The sequence below is a fragment of the Gallinula chloropus genome (assembly GCF_964237585.1).
Source record: "Gallinula chloropus genome assembly, chromosome: 1".
NCBI lineage: Eukaryota > Metazoa > Chordata > Aves > Gruiformes > Rallidae > Gallinula > Gallinula chloropus.
Window position 1 is genome coordinate 36468027 of NC_140085.1, and position 18536 is coordinate 36486562.

General features: G+C 37.4%; 1 protein-coding gene across 1 annotated transcript in view; it reads right to left on the bottom strand.

Annotated features, from left to right (window-relative positions):
* CNTN1 (contactin 1) overlaps window positions 1-18536 on the bottom strand; it is a gene marked incomplete at its 5' end in the record, with an annotated part of 143240 nt that overhangs the window by 59828 nt on the left and 64876 nt on the right. Inside the window, 7 exon segments of the mRNA XM_084266510.1 lie at window positions 1238-1362; window positions 2483-2664; window positions 2819-2915; window positions 4060-4266; window positions 5178-5273; window positions 8355-8527; window positions 12329-12458. Of these exon segments, the coding sequence (XP_084122636.1) occupies window positions 1238-1362; window positions 2483-2664; window positions 2819-2915; window positions 4060-4266; window positions 5178-5273; window positions 8355-8527; window positions 12329-12458 (1010 nt within the window).

Genomic DNA, 18536 nt, shown 5'->3' on the forward strand with positions numbered 1-18536 from the left:
GTATGTGGAACAGTGGAAGATTAAAAGAATACTACTTATCTGAAATAAGAATAGATGAAAGGAAATTTATTTCCTGTACCATTTTATTTAAAAACATTCAGTTCAGATTTTCTAGAAGGAATCTTTGTTTTGTACTAAGTGAAATGTCTAAATAAAAATTATCTGACTTAGAAACAAGCTGCATTTTGAAGGCAACTTAAATATTTTTTGCTATTTTCCATTTGGAAATCAATGCATAATATTAACACTCAGCATAATCTTCTGGCATGTTACTCGAGGATAACACACCACTTTCCGCAATCCAGTACGGAGATTTTGTCAGTGAAAGCCAAGTTCATTTGGGACCATCAAGCAAATTGCTTGTTATATTACTTGTTTGTAATTGCTACCAAAGCTAGAAAACAGCATTGTTTTTCCTGGTTTAAGCCATCTCCATATGGCAGATGGAGATATCCCTGTTCTCCCTCCAACCTCACGCATTTTCCTTAAGATACACAGCCAAAACAGCACTGTCTCATTGTCTTTTTTCTTGTTTGCTTGCCAAGATAAGTGTCACTGCAGCTCAACAGATGCAGCTTTATATTGTGCCCTCTTCTACTCTCTTTGTTCTTTAATGGCTCCTACTATAGTATGAGCAATAGATATTTAATGTGTTGTTGAAGTGCCTGGAGAGAAAATCTACTTTGTTTAAACTAAATATTCAATGTAATAAACTCAAATTATCAAAAGGTACTGATTTACACTTCACATCACCTGTGGCTAGAAAAACAGTGGAAAAGTACAGAATATAGCAACACCACTGATAATTTAAGAACTACTCTTTTTTTTTTTGTCTGCAATGACTCCACATTGGTTGGCATTTTTAAAGATACTCATGTTTAATGTGGTAAAAGGGATTATATTTAGCAGGAAGCTGATAGCCATTTTTATCCAGAGAGAAGAAAATAACATTTACTTAGAAAGGCCTGGAGATAAAGGGATATCCACCTCCCAAACATGTGGTCAAAAGGCAAGTTCGTAATTCAGAACTGAATATTAAATAGCCTGCAAAAATGCATTTCAAAGATGAAGATAAAACTTTAAAAAATAGATTTTAATGCCTAATGCAAATGGAACCAGCAAATATTTGCATCATTTTAACTAGTTTTCTTGTAAACCTTATAATAATGCATGCTTCAAAACATTGTTTCCATCACCTACCCTATGAAACCTGTGTTATATATGGCAATATACTTACCGAGGCACCGTTCTTCAACCACCTAATTGTTGGAATAGGCTTGCCCGTAGCTACACAAGGCCAGTATAGGTCACTGCCTATATCCTTCTCTGTGTCGTTAATATGTTCTACCCACTCAGGAGAAGCTGAAGAATAAAAAAACCATAACGATGCCTTGTCAATATAGTGGATATGTATTTAATTAGCATTATGTTCTCTTAATTGCATCGTTTTTTCCATGACACTTAACAGGCAATACAAAATAATGATGGTAACTCAGCAATGCACCCACCACAAAAAAGAATGAAGATTTTTTTTGTCTTACAACAGATTCAAAATAGCTTCAAACCTTATTTTTTTATGAGAAGAAAATATGGAATTGAAATAATGGTACATGGATGTCTAACGACATAAGACGTTACCACTTACACTGACCTGTTGATTATTCAATGTGGAAATCGTTCAGTAACACCACAAAAATGATAGTTAAATGACACGCAAAACTATGCATGTACTGGAAGGTCTCCAAATCTGTTTGGTATTTAAGAAATTAGTATTGAAAATGTTCAGCATTTTTGCTTGTTAGCTTTAACTATCACAAGCAGTAACAACCTTTCCACACCAATTTTGTGCAGATCAAGCACTCAAGTGAGTATCTTAACTTAGGGGATGTTCTCTACAGTCAATGAAAAGAGACAGAAATCTTCTAAAGGTTATATACAACCTTTTCATGACACATTTTTTTTGACATAAGTCTCAGTCAGGCAGTCATAGTGGAATAATCCCAAGTAACCTAAGCAGTAAAATACAATTTTAACCTTTTCTCATGAAGGGAAGGGACAGAGGCTGGAGGAACAAAGAATTGACTGTAGCTAGTAAGAGAGATCTAAGACAGCTAGAAAAGACAAACAAAATGGGTAAAGAAGAAAGCATAACAAACCCAATGGTCTCTTTTTCTTACAGGAACTTCCTTCATTTCAAGTTACTCTATTTAATTCCATTATCCATAGTTATATTAATACTAACACACATTACTGTCAAGGTGTATATACAGCTATCATAACCTGATAAACTGAGTAGTTGTTCAATTAATACACAAATGTTATGCCTGGAGTTCAATGCATGAGTTGTGATTTTATTCTGTTAACTTGAACAGCAGTGTGTCAGGATGATGCTATGAGTCGGCACTGACATCATGTCAGTGCTGACAATCAACACAGGTATTTCTAAAAATTAGACTGTGAAAAATAAAATTGTTCTACCTACCTTGTACATAAATTCTTGCTTGATGTTTATCTTTTCCTTTATAATTTTCAGCTTCACACTCATAAAGTCCTTCATCTTCATACTGAATATTGAAGATCTTAAGAACTGCACCAGACATGCTTATCTCAGCAGTGGCTGGCATCGGTTCAAGGTATTTACTCCATCTGAGTTCAGGAACCGGACTTGAAAAGGTACAGTACAGTACAAATCAGCATGTTCAAGAACTGGCTGTTAAATTGCAGACTACAAAAAAGTGTTTGATGATGAAACATGTATTTTCGTTCCCTGAAATATGAAAGCAAGCAGTGCTCTACAGTAACTTTAAAACACACTTACTTCCCAAGAGCAAAACACTCCAGCGTCACATTTTGCCCCAGGAGAGCATACGTATCCTTGAACTTCACCTTGATATCAGCAGGATATACTTTTGCACCTAGCATGAAAAAAGAGATTGTCAGAAAAGGCACAGCAGAAAGAAATAAAGCTGTTAAACCATCTATGGTTCAAGAAAACCATTCTTAAAATTTCATACAAGATTTTCTTTTACAGTGAACAACTAGCCTGGCCATCCATGAAGTCTGATTTAGCACTGAACTTTAAACAGTAAGGCAGAATTGTTTTAGTCATCAATTAGCTGCCTTTCTCTGGGAGGTAATGCTTAACATTTTTCACAGCTTTAACACAAACTCATTGACTTGGATTTGAAATGTGATAATTTACTGTGCGTGTGGGTAGGCAAAAGCCTGAGTCTCTTTTCCACAGACTCTTTTATTAGATGGGATATTTTGAACTCTTGTGCATTTAAACTCAGTATTATCTTAGTAAGAGTACAAAGGAGCTAAAGCAAGTAAATTTACATGAGGGCACATGGATGCAAATGTGGAAAATTTGGGCTAAAATCACTCATTTGGAATAACTCAAATCCAATCACATTTCTTCACTGTAATATGGGAAATTTAACAGAAAAAAGGGGCACTGAAATCATGAGGCTATTTATGACAGTCTGAAGTGGCAAAAGTGAATCTTGTTACCATAAGAATAATCTACTGACATAAAACCACACAGGTGTCTTAGGGGACTAGCCATGAGACACAAAAGCCCTTAGGCCACCATCACATGGGGAATTTCAACAAGGAAAAAGGATTCTCCATTTTGATTGGAGTTTACCTGTGGAAAAATATAATTTCTAAACCTGTTTATCAACTTTAACATATCATTTCTGCTTTAAAGTCATACCCCTTTGAACTAATGCCAAGGCCAGAATAGAAAAGATTTTGGGATGAGTACAGGGGCGTACATCACATGAAAGAGGTGGGGAGTCTGGGGATAAGAAGTCTCTTCTCAACGATACGAGAGGAAATTTCTGGATGAATCCAGGGAGCTGTCCTTCACAGAAATTTTACTGTGGATGGGAATGCTCTGGAACTCTGGACCTGGAAACCGAAATTCCATTGCTCTATGGCAATTTTAACTTGCCATATAATTCACCTCACAGAGCTGATAGCTATGAATAAACAAAACTAAAATATGGATAGTTAGAACACTGCATGTACATAGGATTTAAAATAAACACTTACGATCAGACTGTGGAATAAGTGGAATAAATTTACTGAATACACTCTTTGTGATTGAAGGGCTTGATACAAAACACGAATAATTGCCCTTATCTGATGCTTCCACATTTGCAATGTAGAGATTGCCGTTCGTCTGTGACACAAATCGTCGTTTGTCCAAAGCAATGAATACCGGGAACTCATTTAGAAGCCAGCGATAACTGAGATCATCTGGGGGGAAATATTTTCTAGTCAATATTAAAAAAAACAATAGCAGTACTAACAGCTACTTAAGCCATGGAATATTGCCTGCAGATAAATTTCTTCACTCTGATTTCTAGTTTATAGACTTTTTCTTTGGGAGCAGCAGCTATGTGAGAGAGAATATACATGTCTCTGCTAATACGTGTCTACATTGAACCTGGGGGTACTGAGAATCCCACATGGCAGGGAAGGAGACTGACAACCAGGTCTTGACTTCACACAAGTGAGAAACTGGGAAGCCATCACCATCACCTGCCTTGCAACTAGAAATTTTAACAATAAATATTTTCCAGTTCTTCAGTACTTAGCAATACTTAGACACAGAAGATAAAAACTAAAACACTATTGCATTTTATAAGCAATATATAGTAAAAGAGATGTTAATAGCCAAATTCACGCCTCACAATGGAACTGCAGATGTGTGAGGTTATGGGCATAGTTCCCATTGAGCTCTGCAGTAGCTAATGCTAAAAGAAAGGCACTTCTATAGTGTAAATCACCACAGTGCTAACTCTTTGTAGGTGCCTATTGGTGATCCATAATTTTAGCACGAGCCCAAGATCATTTCTGCTGTGGTGAGTTCATTAGGTAGAATGAAGCAGAAAGTCTGGGATGACACAGTGAGACAGTGACATGTACTCAGGTCTTTTGAATGGTATGTCAAGACTCCCCTCTACCATCCAGATTAGTTGCTGCTGTTGTTACATAAAAAAAGTTTGCAAATTTAACAATAACCTTTGCACATGTTCAACTCTAAGGATATATTCAAAATAGAAAACTAACCTAAACAGAGACTCTTACAGGACCCTTTTCAAAATAAGTATTTTCTGTCTTCTACTCTTAAGCAGCTGCAAATGAAGCACTTTTTACTGAATTACCTGGGTAGTGGTAAGGGGGCTCACAAAGAAGCACCGCTCCAACACCTTCTCGCACTTTAACCTCATAGCGTTCCTCAGGTGGAAAGGGATCCAGATCTAGTTTATAAAAGGGGGGGGGGGGTGAGGGAGAGGAAACTTTTTTAGAATATTATTATTTTCAGCCATGTAGAGATAAATATAGAAATACAGCAATATATGGCAGATAGATATCTGTAGACACATAATGCCAGTTTTGCTCATTTCAACTTTGTCATTATCAAGTGCAATGTATTTTCTACAGTATTTTAGTCATTATAATCACAAATGCTAGAAAAAGTGGTGCAGATCATATCCCTAAATGTAGCCAGGTGAGCTACATTTGTAAAATGAATCCCAAGAAGAGAAAGGAAAAGGATGTTAGTTTATCTTTCAATTGGCTTCTCCAAAATGCAAGTTTAACTCTATTGTAACTTTAAGTGACCCCCTCTGAGAACTCCAGCAGCCAAAGACTGGTAAGCAGTTAATTCAAACGCGTCTTTTGTGTCAGAGATTTGGAACAGAAGTGGCTCAGATACTAGGAGAAACCTTAACTGACCCTCTTTAAACCAATTCCACTCAGCAGGATAAAGGAACTGATGTAAAAGGATAAAGAAAACATTAATTTCCGCCTTCCTTAGAAGAGGTTACTGTCTCAAATCTGTTACAGAAATAAAAAAAAAATTGAGAAATTACTATAATTAGAACCAACCTGTTGTTAATTTGATATTGCTTTACATATGGACAGCATAGGGTTTGCTGAAAAGAAAAGCTATTACTGCTTTTAAGTTATTTTAGCTATTTCCTATTTACATTTTAAATCTAGACATTTTGTTTATAGTGTTCTTGAAGACTCGATGATCTCTTGAGGTCCCTTCCAACCCCTATAATTCTGTCATTCTGTGATCGTTGAAACTCTAGGACAATCACCACAACTGCAAAGACATGGGGTAGGACAGGCAACTTGTGTGTGTAAAACATCATGCTTGTGCTGAAACAGAATGGTCTATGTGAGGTTCAGGGAAGCCCTACAATTACTGAAATGTACTTCTTCACCTTCCCACTTACGAAATGCTCTGTACTCTGACTGAGTCTTGCTGTCTTTTTTGCATAAGCACAAGTTGCTTATTATTGAATAATGATGACAAGCATGATTCCACGAACTCTTAATTGTAAGTCATTCATTTTTAGCTAGAATTAAAGGATTAGCATAATCACTGCACTCCTTTAAGCATAGAGTTAATATCTAGTGGGGGTGGAAATTTCACTTCCTGCTCATTCTTGCAACATTTCTGATATGAAATGGCTGTGTTTTACCATTCTGACAGTGTTTCCCAACAAACAGAACGGTGTACTACATTTTTATTTCACTCAGCACACACAAAAATACCACTAAATATTCCTGTAGGATAAAATTCCTTCCCTCAGGAGTACATCTTTAACAGCTGAAAAAAGATTTTAGTGGGTTTTAAAGCACTGGATCTAAAAAGATTTTAAAAGATCCAGTTCTACTAAAGACAGAATTCTCAAACGGATTAATTGACATGAAGTTTATGAGAGAATGTTGGTCTTGTTCCATAATTTCAGCAAATTGGACAGTAGGTCAAAAAAAAAAGGTCTCACATATTGCTTGTCAGAATTGTTTTAAACTTTTCTAAATGGCTGCTGTCATTTTCCAGTAAGTTTATGCACAAGTAAAAAGGTCAGATACTATTCTATATTAATATGAGCAACAATATTAAATTTTTTTGAATAGTGATTATGGAAGGAAATGAGTTTTTATAAGTGATCATAAAACGGAGAGGGGAGGAAACACAATAGTGTAAAGAATGACAGCACCATTTTTTCAACAAGTATTTATTAGTTTCCAGCTACCTTTTCACGTCTGTTCTTTGCGTATTTACACTACTTTCATTTAAATAGTTAAATATTACATGCTAGAGCGCTATTAAGTATGATTGTCCAGCACACTCTCAACATTCAGCCCGTATAGGTGGTGGTAGAAAAAGTGCCTCAGACTGTTTTGATTCTAGTTTTTTCACCAATTATGTGTATTGGTTTAATTTTAAGTAGCTACAGGTATGGTCATAGTTTTTGTCATACTGGTTGTTCAGGATTGGCACCACTAAGGCCTGATTTAGGTATAAATAAATAACCTGCAAACTGAATTTTAATGGAAGGAAATAACATCCTGGTCTTCATTCTAGAAAATATAGACTATATGACTGGATCACCTATTGTGCAATCCATCAGCTCTTCACAGCCTCTTAAGTTTTCTCAAGGTATGTGGTCCCACAGTATTATGATCACTACCAGAAAACAGACTTTTTCACTTAATCACTGATCCTATGGATTATGGAGTGAATTCCACTCATGGAGGCTGCTGAAAGACAAGAGGAGCACTAAGCACTTAATGTCAGGACAAAAGGGCACATAGGTCTTTGTGAAGGGTCACCAGGTAAGAGTAGATTCCTTCTTGTTGTGGATTCCTTTTTTTTTGTCCTCTGATGAAAAAAATACATCCAGGGAAAAAAGCACTGTAAGGCAAAATAAAATAAAAATCCCAAACTCTGTCTTCAGTCAGTAAAATTTTACATTAATCTTCATGTAGTATGTCAGTTCCTTACAACACGTGAGTTTGTTGGCAGTGCAGGTCTGTGTGTATGCATCCATCCGCAAGACTAGTTCATGAATGTCTGAAGCTGACAGAAATGTCCCCTGGCACGGTCTTCATCGTAGCCTAGGAGTCAGGGAGCATGCTTTACCAGCAAGTGCCATGCCTTCCTCCTTCAGGCATCCCAGTTGTGTTTGCACAACAGCAGCACCTTGTCATCATATGCCCTGACTTGCATATTTCTTCTCTGACTATCTCCCCTCAGGTCCTACCATGATTTAAACAGAGTCAGGACATCATTATCTCAAGATCTATGAGTCTCTTTAATTACTAATTTACAACTCAGTGAGAAGGTTGTCATGTCAGCTGGATGCTAAAGAATATAAAATACCAAACTTTGTGTTGATGTCTGCAGACTAAGGCACTGTACTGTCGTTACAGAGTGGTAGAGCCATAGCACGTGTTAGCAGAAGACACTGCAGCGTAAAACATTGGGCATTTCAGGCTAACAGTAATCTATGTAGTTATTGATGTAAAAATCAGCTTACATCCAAAACTCAGAGTGGCTTCACTGCTTCTGACAGTTCCAAAGATATTTGACACCACACAGACATATTTTCCAGCATCCCTTGATTTCTCTGGATTATTGATAACAAGTCTGCCTCCCACCATACTGTAGCGATCCTTTGTTAAATCAATATCCCAGTTGTTGAGTTTCCACCTATTAAAAAAGAAAAGCCAGATGTAAGGTTTGGCCCAGAAAAAGAAAACTAGTAAGAAATACGGCTTGAAAAATAATTCATTAGTTGTGATAAACCATACAGGAAGTTATTAATATACTTCTATGTATGTTTTAAGTTTTTCTTCAGCAAGAGCCACACATTCCATGAACTTCATAGGTCTTAAGTCTCTTATTCTAAGTCTGCTTCAGCCCTGTAAGGATGAGATGCAGGTTATAACCTGATTGCAGGGCATACAGCGCAGGACACATGAGCCAGCTAATGACCAAGTGCTGAGATTATAAACGTGTACTTAAATATGGGGTATGGTTCAGTAGAGGACGGGAATGGTTGGACTCGACTATCTCAAAAGTATTTTCCAACCTAGCAATTCTGTGATTCTGTATATTTAAACAGCCAAACTGGCTAAGAAAATACTCTCTCTGCACTTTAAAAGTATGGACTAACGAAATTTTTAAAAGCTTTTTTTGCAGACTCGCTGTTGGGGATGAAAATGTTTATAAAGCCTAACACGCCAGCAATGTCAGTGCAAAGACAGTGGCATGCTGGATATGAGGCCCACTTGGACCATTACAGACATTGCTGAATACTCCCACCTGAATTACTGCAAAAGCCCCCTGCCAGTTCACTGAGTTGCTGCAGCTTCCACTTCAGGGGCTACAAGATGAACTCGGTGGACCAGGTCTGGCCCTTACTGACTTCTGATTTCAACAAAGTTAAAAGACAAGGAGCAATTGATCATTTATAGTTGTATTTATATCCAGTACTGTGTCCACATGGGGGAGCCTGTAACCTTCTCTGAGAGGAATTACACAGTTCCTGAGCAAGGAAAGATGCAACTTAAATACATTTAAAGATCATAACATATTCACTGTGTAAACTGGTTGGATTTTTTTGTCACTCAGTAAAAATAGGTACTAGTGTTCAAAAATGAGAGTGCAAACCCTATGTGTTCCTTCTTTAATGAAACATTACACTGAAATATACAAAATAGTCATTTGGAAGCTTAAATTGCTATTGTCAAAGAGAAGAAAAATAACAGAGGTGGTCTTAACAGAAAACAAAATAAAAATAAATCATGAAATGGTAAGATTTTCAAGTTGTAGTAAATAGCATTTAGCTTTTACAGGATTTTAGAGGTGTCATACCTCCTGTCCTGTGAGATATGCTACATGTCTGTATTACAAATTAATCTGTTTAGAAATACCTAGGAATAACTGTCAAAAGTACAACTTATGTTGCAATGAAAGAGGTCAGAAAAACAAAATGTGCATCATAGAAGAGTAAGAATTAAAAATAGTATTCTTCTGAATTTCTTAAAGACAAAAACACAATCATATTTTTATGTTCTCAGTTCTCTTTTCCTCTGACTACAATAATAATTTATATTAATTTCTAAAACACTGTGACTCTGCAGTATAAAATATTAACCTTAACAAAGACAGTCATGGGGTCTTCTTGCTCAAACCTCGCCTCTTAAATGGCAACTCCATCATTCCACAAAAGCTGTGCTTGCGAGTAACTTCATTTACGTGGGTAGTTCTCACCAGGTTCAGCTGGAGAGTCCTTTTCATGAGTGCATAGTGTTTCTCACACATGAAAACACCGACTAAGTTGTCTCATGACACCCAAACAGTTGCACTGAATTTAAAAGAAGTCATGTCTCTCTAGAGCTGGGAACAAATATCTGGGATTTTTTTAACCTATGAACTGCGCAGCAGCTTGGGAAGGTGTATTAGTAAAATGTGCAGTTTTCTATCCGTCTTGTCTTTTTCCAAGGCTGCTTTGAGTTTCTTCCAGCTGAGGTGTAAAACTTCAGGAATATAAAGATATATATATATATAATATATATATTATATAAAGATATATAAATATATATAATATAAAGATAACTACAGCTAAGTTAAGAACCACCCAAGCGGCTATATTCAAGAGGAGCTTACAGAAAGAAATGGTGTTTGAAGAAACCTTAGAAATGCTAAAACTACCAAGAGACAGAGAAAGGCCACTGGTAATCACCAGTGTGCATTGACTACAAAATAATTTCAGGAGAAATGGCACAGTTATTTGAGGTCCATGGTTGGCATACAGGACTGGGGACTAAAGGACTCACAGTTTGTCCCCATGAAAGTGTGCTGCCTTTCATAGCTGTGTTGAAGGCTTCACTAATGACAGAGGGGGAAAATTAGGTTCCTAGAAACTACGAGTCTTTGAACTATAGCAGGGGTGAAGGACCATTAAATACAGAAGGATGAGATTTATGAATGCTTAACCAACACTGAAAATAAAGAACTTCTAAAAAGAAAACTATGAAGGTGAATGGTCAGAAAAACCAAAACGGCGGGAAGGACTTATCTACCTCTGAAAGAGAGTTTTGGCTCATAAACTGTTGGAGTGCTAAGAAATGAAGGCGATTTATTGTATTGAGACAGACTAAAATAATGATGTTGGGAAATAAGGAAAGGTGCCTTATTCTGTATTGCAATTATCATCACACCAGCTATCAGCAATAATTGTCAGATCTGTTCCTAGATAGAAGAGCTCCGGAGGTGCGAGGTAATTTATGTAGAGCCTGTAATCACTCATGACATGTTTACATGGTCTTGAAGACAGATTGGAGGAGTCTCTGGACCAACTGGAAGTGATGGGTAAGTACATCAGAAGGATACTGAATCTAAGTGTATCTGATCTCTCCACACTTTTAGTCCTTCCAAAGCATGGGGAACGCAAACAAGTACAACAGCCAAATGCCATGTAGAAAAACTTGAAAAGATACTAGAGCCAGAGATCATATTAAAAAGGGATATATTCTAGTTTCCCCTCAAATCCTCAATCACAGGTGGTTCTGTATATGTAGAAAACCTGTGAGCCCACTTTTAAAAAGGCAGTGAGGACTATTTAAACTATTTTGACCAAAGAATACCACAGTTCACCACAATACTGTAACCGATTTAAAAGAAAGGCCAGGAGACTCAACTGCTTTTTCTATCTTAGAAGCCATAGCCTAAGAACACATGTAACTATCAGGGACATATGGTAGGATCATGGGATAATTTTGCTGGAAATAAATATTGTCTGTCCCTTAGTATTATGACAGCAGTTTACTGCCTGTGACTAAGTTGTACATTAGTCATGGTTTTAATAGTGACAATCTTATGTACATTCCTTTGTACAAAATGAGCAGATACTAGCCAACAAACTCATAGGGATGCCCCAAAATATCTCAGAGAAGCAGAACTGCCCTGCTAATAACAACACAATTATTGTGAAAGAGGTAATGCGTGAATGTCTACTAAAACTAGTTGAAACATTTTCCCAGAAGAATATTTTTCATGTCTTCAGCACACACTCAAGACTGTCCCTCTACAATATGGTAGATGCAAAAGCTACATAGTTTGTAGAATATCCAGGCTGAACAGACAGTCCTTCTAACAGAGCTGTTTGGAATCAAGAACAAGGACTTGACACTCAATCATCCTTAGCCAAAGCTAGAAAGGTAGCCTGCCTCTTATTTTTTTGAAGGTCACTTTTTTGTTTGTTTTGCTTCTGAATATTAATTTCAAAAGTATTTGTTTAAAAAGATGAAAACATTTAGCATAACAGGAATGTACTACTTCAACACTGTCTAGAACTGAATCAAGGTTGATTTTTACTCAAAAATTGCAAATCTGCCTGATTTTCCAGTCTTGAAGGCTTTGTATCATCCTGTTAAGGCAGTCGGTCATTTAATACCTGAAACACTCACTGATTAAAACACCTAAGACCTGAATGTCAAGAGTTACCTGTAAGTAGGAAAAGGAATTGCTCGTGCCCTGCAATTCATTGAAACTTGTCCATCTGAAGATTCTTCTGGGTAGATGGTATCAATGGGCTGCTCCTCAAAAACGGGACCATAACCTTTGTTTCCTTCCTCTGAAAAACAGTTTGAAATGAATAATCTTTTGATTATTAGGCAAATTGAAGATGAATTTACACCTTCCACATCCAAAATATGAAGGCTAAATAGCAAGCCTGCAAAATTGAGTTTTATATGCAACAATAAATCCAGAGCAGTATGGATAACAGAAGTGCTGGCCTTTCTTCACTGACTCCTGCTTCATCCCTCCCCTCTGAGAACAAAAGCAATTTAAATGATGTTCCTGTAAAACTACCTCGTCTGCCTTCTCCGCTGACACCATCAATTATTTGATGGAGATAATAATGAATCAAAGATAGCCCCTGTAGGAATGCAGTGAGACCAAGCTATTTCACAGCAGCCAGGAAATTCTCATCAAATAGGTCCAGATACTAAACAACTACCCAAACAAAAGGGCTTCTTATGACATAAGCAGATCCAAATATATGTGTGGAAAGAATATTGCATCAGACAAACTAATGTGGGACATCATAGCTGAGAATTAATGTGTTTCCAAAGCATATTTCTGCCCTTTCTTTCAAACAAAAAAATTTTTAAAAGCCCACATTGAAAATAATTTCAGTTTGTAAAGTCAAACACTTAAAAGTGAACGAATGTCCATCAGGTTTGACAGCAAACTTCCTTTTTTTTTTTTAAATCTTCATCTTCCATTTGCTGATGGTGCTGTAAAGGTTACAGTCTCTGCCCACAGCTGCTGCATTCCCTTCTCCTTCATCTCTTCCAAGCACACAAGGCTGCACTTTGGGGTCTGTATTTGCAAGACCAAGAGCAAAGGTGGACCACTGTGGGAAAATTCTGCTCACCAAATCCAGGATGCAACTGCTTTTGTCTGTGACAAAGGCAAATGTGCATTCTAGGTACACATTGGCACTGTGAGAATATGATGCATATTCCATATAGATAAAATTTTTAGACAGCACAGCTCAACACAGGTCTCTCTTGAGGCTGGACTGACAGGATGGAGAATTGTACGCAAAATTGTGGCACAAACGAAGTAATACATGACTGCTACCAGGGTTTGCTTTCCATTCAAGTTCAGAGCTTTGCTCCAAATCCTAGAGATGCCAGAGATCCAGAAAATGACTGCAGGACTTTTGTAATATAAGGAAAAGAAACACAGTTTTCCCAATATGATCTTCAGAAATGGCTAAATCTTTTTAGCTTAATTTTTTTTTTTAAATGGTTAAGAATGGAAAAAATCCATTTTGCAATAGTATCTCCTGCCTATAAAAATCCATTGCATGTCTTGTAATACTACATTTAAAAAATCCTCACAGATCCTCACAATGTAACATATTAATGTCCTTACATCTAATTATAGTTTTGTACTCGTGCCCTTAAAATTTTTGCCTTTGGTTATAACACATGGCCTAACAAATTGGGCACTTTTACAAACCCTAAAAGAAAAGAAAGAATCTTTCTATATAATTACAGAATGTAAATTATGTCAGTGTTACAATATCATATATATAGGTGTATGTGTATATATATCTATATAAAAAAATATCCTTCCACAAATATCTGTTTTATTGTTCCAAATTCATAGACAGAGATTGGATTACAGTACTAGCAGAAAACTGGTTACAGACAAGTAAACTCCCTTTCCAGTTCAAGGCTGGGGAAAAAAGCAGTTTCCTTTGGGGACAGGAACAGGTCCAGAAGGCACTGCTATGCTGCGACATGTCTGGTCAGGCAACTTCATTTCTAGAAAATAATTCAAGTAATGAGGAATCTTTCAAAGAAGCAAAGAAGAGCAACTAGAAAGAAAGGCAGAGCTTTTGAAAAATGGTCTAATTTCTTTGATATTTTAAAGCACAGCACTACGTAAAAAACTTCACATTGCTAGATCAAAAGAAGTAATTTCAGACTGAAAGGGCCAGGAATTATATTTTAGCTCAGAGCCTGGAATGCCTGAGACACAAACCTGATGGCATTTTTTGTGCGGTTCTTTAAATATGCATACGAAATAACAACGGCCTCTAGCAGCAGCCAGCCATATCGCAAGCAGCTGACTCTTTCCACCTTCAGACTCAAATGATGCTGCAGACCACTTAGGCATTTCATGGCATGCATTTTTAATGCTGCCAGCACTATTAATTATACTGAGTGAACGTCTGTTTCTCACACCTATCAAATATGCTTTATAATGGCACTTCTGCTGCAGTCTGTTACGAGTCTGGTTTCAGATGTCCAGCTGAGTAGAAAAATTTGTGCAGACTGCATGTCAGGCATGGCAACCAATAAACCTTCCTTTCACAGTCATAAGCTGAGTGTGCACCAGTGATGTGTATATAGCATGGGGGAGAAAAGGGAAGAGAGCGCGTTTGTGAAAAGATCAGTGTAGTGGTTTAAGCCTGGCTGGAGGCCGGACACCTACCAAAGTCAGTCTATCACTCCCTTTTTCAGTTGGACAGGGGAGAAAATATATATTGAGAGGCTTAGGAGTCGAGATAAGGACAGGGAGAGATCATCCCGTAATCAACGTCATGGGCAAACCAGACTCAACACAGAGTGAAGGAAAGAAAACTGCCTAATTTATTACACTACACTGTACACACATGCAGTGAAACCAGAGTCAGATAATGAGAAGTGCAACCAGATCTTAAAGCACTTCAAGTGAAGTATCATGCCCGTGTGACTAAGTTCAGAGACTGAGGAAGGGCAGACTATGAGCACAAGGAAAAAGAACAGTTGATTTAAATTGTACCTATGAGGAAAAGGGGAGAAGTGAAAGCAGGGAAAGGAAGAAGGAAATGGATGCATTAGATAAACTGTGGATGAGAAGAAAAGCACATTTCATTTGTCCTGGTCCTGCTTTAGACATGAGGATGGACTTCATGACCTCTCACGCACCCTTACTGCCCTATTTTCTAGGTACATTTCTTGTGATTTATATTTTTAATTGGAGAAAAAGCTATCAACTGACTCATTCTTCACTGAATTCTCCAAACAAGTGTCTGACTTTTCAACATTGTTAAAATGTAGTAGGAAATCTCTGCAAAGGTCAAGAAAAGCTCTACACAGCTGATATGGAAACTATGTAAGAACCGATGTTGGTGGTAGGTGGCCTGGTCACCCCTTCTTGAATCGATATGCTCCAGCCAGGCAGTGTCATTCTCTTCTAGGCATCTCTGCAATACTTCTCATGCTTGTCTGTCTTCTTAGATAGCTGCTAAAGCTAAAGAGAATGGAAATCTGTTCACTTCCAGCATTCTGGGTTAGATTTCAGCCAGTTTAAATTTAGGTGAATTTGTCCACTGAAGAAGATCTGTGCCAGTGCAAAGGGGGGAATAGGAACAGAGGTACAGGCTTCCACCTTCTGAGTGTAAAGAAGCTGTCCTATTTACTAGACCATCTGAAAGAACCACTGCCTAAGACAGATATATTTGAAAGCCTTACCACTACATGCAGATGAGCCTCAAAATTGTGTTAACACATCTTTATGTCCCTGCACAAGCATGTGAGCGATAATATATATAATAGCCAATACAATTGGAAAAAGATACTGAAAAGATGTGTGAAAGTAATAATCAGAAACCACCTGAGAGTCATTTTCAAGTTAGGTCAAGAAATGTCATTGGAAGAGGGGAAAAAAAAGACACAATAAAAAGTTTGGTCAGTCTGGGATTTGAGGAGCAGGAACCTGAGACATGGGGAAGATACATGGTAAGAGCACCCCAGGAATGAAGACTGGGACACTGTGAAAAAGGCAGGATGCAGGTTGTAGGCCACCTGTGGGAATGGCAAAGTGACTTTGGGCTGCTTGGACTTTATTGTGATGAAAAGAAATAGGTATATCTAGGGAAAGGAGATGACATAACTACAAAACTGCTTGGGATTTGACTAGGAAGGAAATCGGGAAAAGCATCTTCATGAGGCATAAATGAGGTGCTAGAAAAATGCTGCCCAGTGTAGACGTCATCATGCATGACTTTTTGGTAGGAATGTGAACAGGGTTTGGGGAAAAAGGAAGGAAATTCTCACCACCCAGGAAAGGGTCAGCAGTGCTCAGCTGCACTTGAACATACATACACAGAGCTTCTTTTCTCTTCCCAACTTGTTTCCCACCCAGTCCTGTTAAACAATATTTGAAAAACCCTACTCTGAACAAATACTGTGTTTTAATATCTGAATGATCACATTAGTTGTTCAGAAAATTCCTTATCAGCTGTGTTTTCTTGGTTTGGCATTATCCCAATTGTGACAGCACACTTTTGTCAAATTCCTAGACTTTTCATGCCTGGGTCCCAGCCTGCCTGAGACTGTACATACTCCAAATACTCAGGGCAACATGTCTTCCATTTTTTCCCTTTTGATTTTCCCAAGTACATGGTTTTGAATCCTTTTAAATACAGGAAATTACCTTTTCCGCTCTTTTTTTTTTATTTTATTTTTTTCCCTTTTACAATAAGAAGCAGTAAAAAAGGGTGCTTACCGGATCTTGGTACATTCTACCAGATCTACCATAACAAATTATCTCAAAAGGTATCTTTTTGACTGATTCTAAAAACCCTCCAATAAGAGTTGTCCTATTCCCACCAATAAAGGTTTCCTCTTGCATAAGATTCCACTTGTAGTACTGTGTCCAGCTCTGGAGTCCCAAGTACAAGACAGACATTGAGCTGTCAAATTGAGTCCAAAGGAGGGCCACAGGGTTGATCAGGGGGCTGGAGCACCTCTCCTGTGAAGAAAGGCTGAGAGAGTTGGGCTTGTTCATCCTGAAGAAGGGAAGGTTCCTGGGAGACCTTACTGCAGCCTTTCAATATGTATATAAAGGGCACTTATAAGAAAGACAGGGACAGATGTTTTAGTAGTGCTTCTAGTGATAGGATGAAGGCTAATGTTTTTAAACTAAACAAAGGCAGATGCAGACTAGAGATAAGAAAAGATTTTTGTTTTTACAATGAGGATGGTGAAACACTGGAACAGATTGCCTAGGGAGGTGGTAGATGGCCCATCTATGTAAACATTCAAGATCAGGTTAGATGGGGCTCCAAGCAACCTATCTAGTTGAAGGTGTGCCTTACATACTAATATGTAAGGCTCTTCAACTTGTGGACTTTTTTGTTGAGCTTTCTAATTTTACTAGAACTTCTCATTATTAGTTTCACCTCGTGGTATTTTACGCAGTTTGGGTCTTGTGTCTTGTTAGGAAGGAACAATGAAGAAAAAATTGCACCAAGCATTATTGCACACAACCACTCATCTTGTTCTTCACGGGCAATGAAAGTCTTTAAGCATAAACACAAGACTTACATTCTACATAGTATTAAGCAGCTATACCAACCTGTTACTACCATAGACAATGGTAGTCAAAACACCAATTCCAGTGGGTTAGAGTGCTGAACAAATAATTCCTTTGTCAAGAGACAGCAGGGTTAGTTATCTTATTTCCAGACTGGCCATCTAGATTATTTTCAGACAAGGCAATCTAATTTATTATCCTTAATTCAGTCCTTACACGCAACTAATTTATTTTGGAAATTGATTTTATTCATAGATTAAGGATAATGTAATGAATTTAAAATGCTTATAATTATGGGAACTTCTGTGTGTGTGAGCACAACCAGAAAGTGAAGTTAAAAATACGTCATTTACTAAACATGTTGAGATATTTAATTTTTTTAGTTCATAGGAGAAAACCGCAGTTCTTGGGTTTACTTTTTTCCCATTTGGTATATTAAATAAAATCTAATTATTTATAATCATTGTACTCCTCCTCAGCTGCAGATTGCACACATTGCATGTATTTTTAGGGGGTTTTTTAATAATATGTGTGGCAAATCATGTAACAAATTGCTTTAAAAGGGTTTTCTTATAGATAAGCTGAGCTTGCAAGACTCCAGTATCTCAAATCTTAATGAGATAACACAGAGGGGATAAAGCTCAATAAATGAAGTGATAGCAAGATGAGTTACTTCTCCTTTCTTTTTTCTTTCTACTATGTCTACTCTTTTGCGTGCTGTAAATTTGAAGCGAGACTCTTGACGTGAAGTGTGAGATTTACCTCACAGAATTTTAAAAGTTAAGGATTTTGCTCAAGGGCTTTCTTTAGTGGGTCAGACAAACATTTC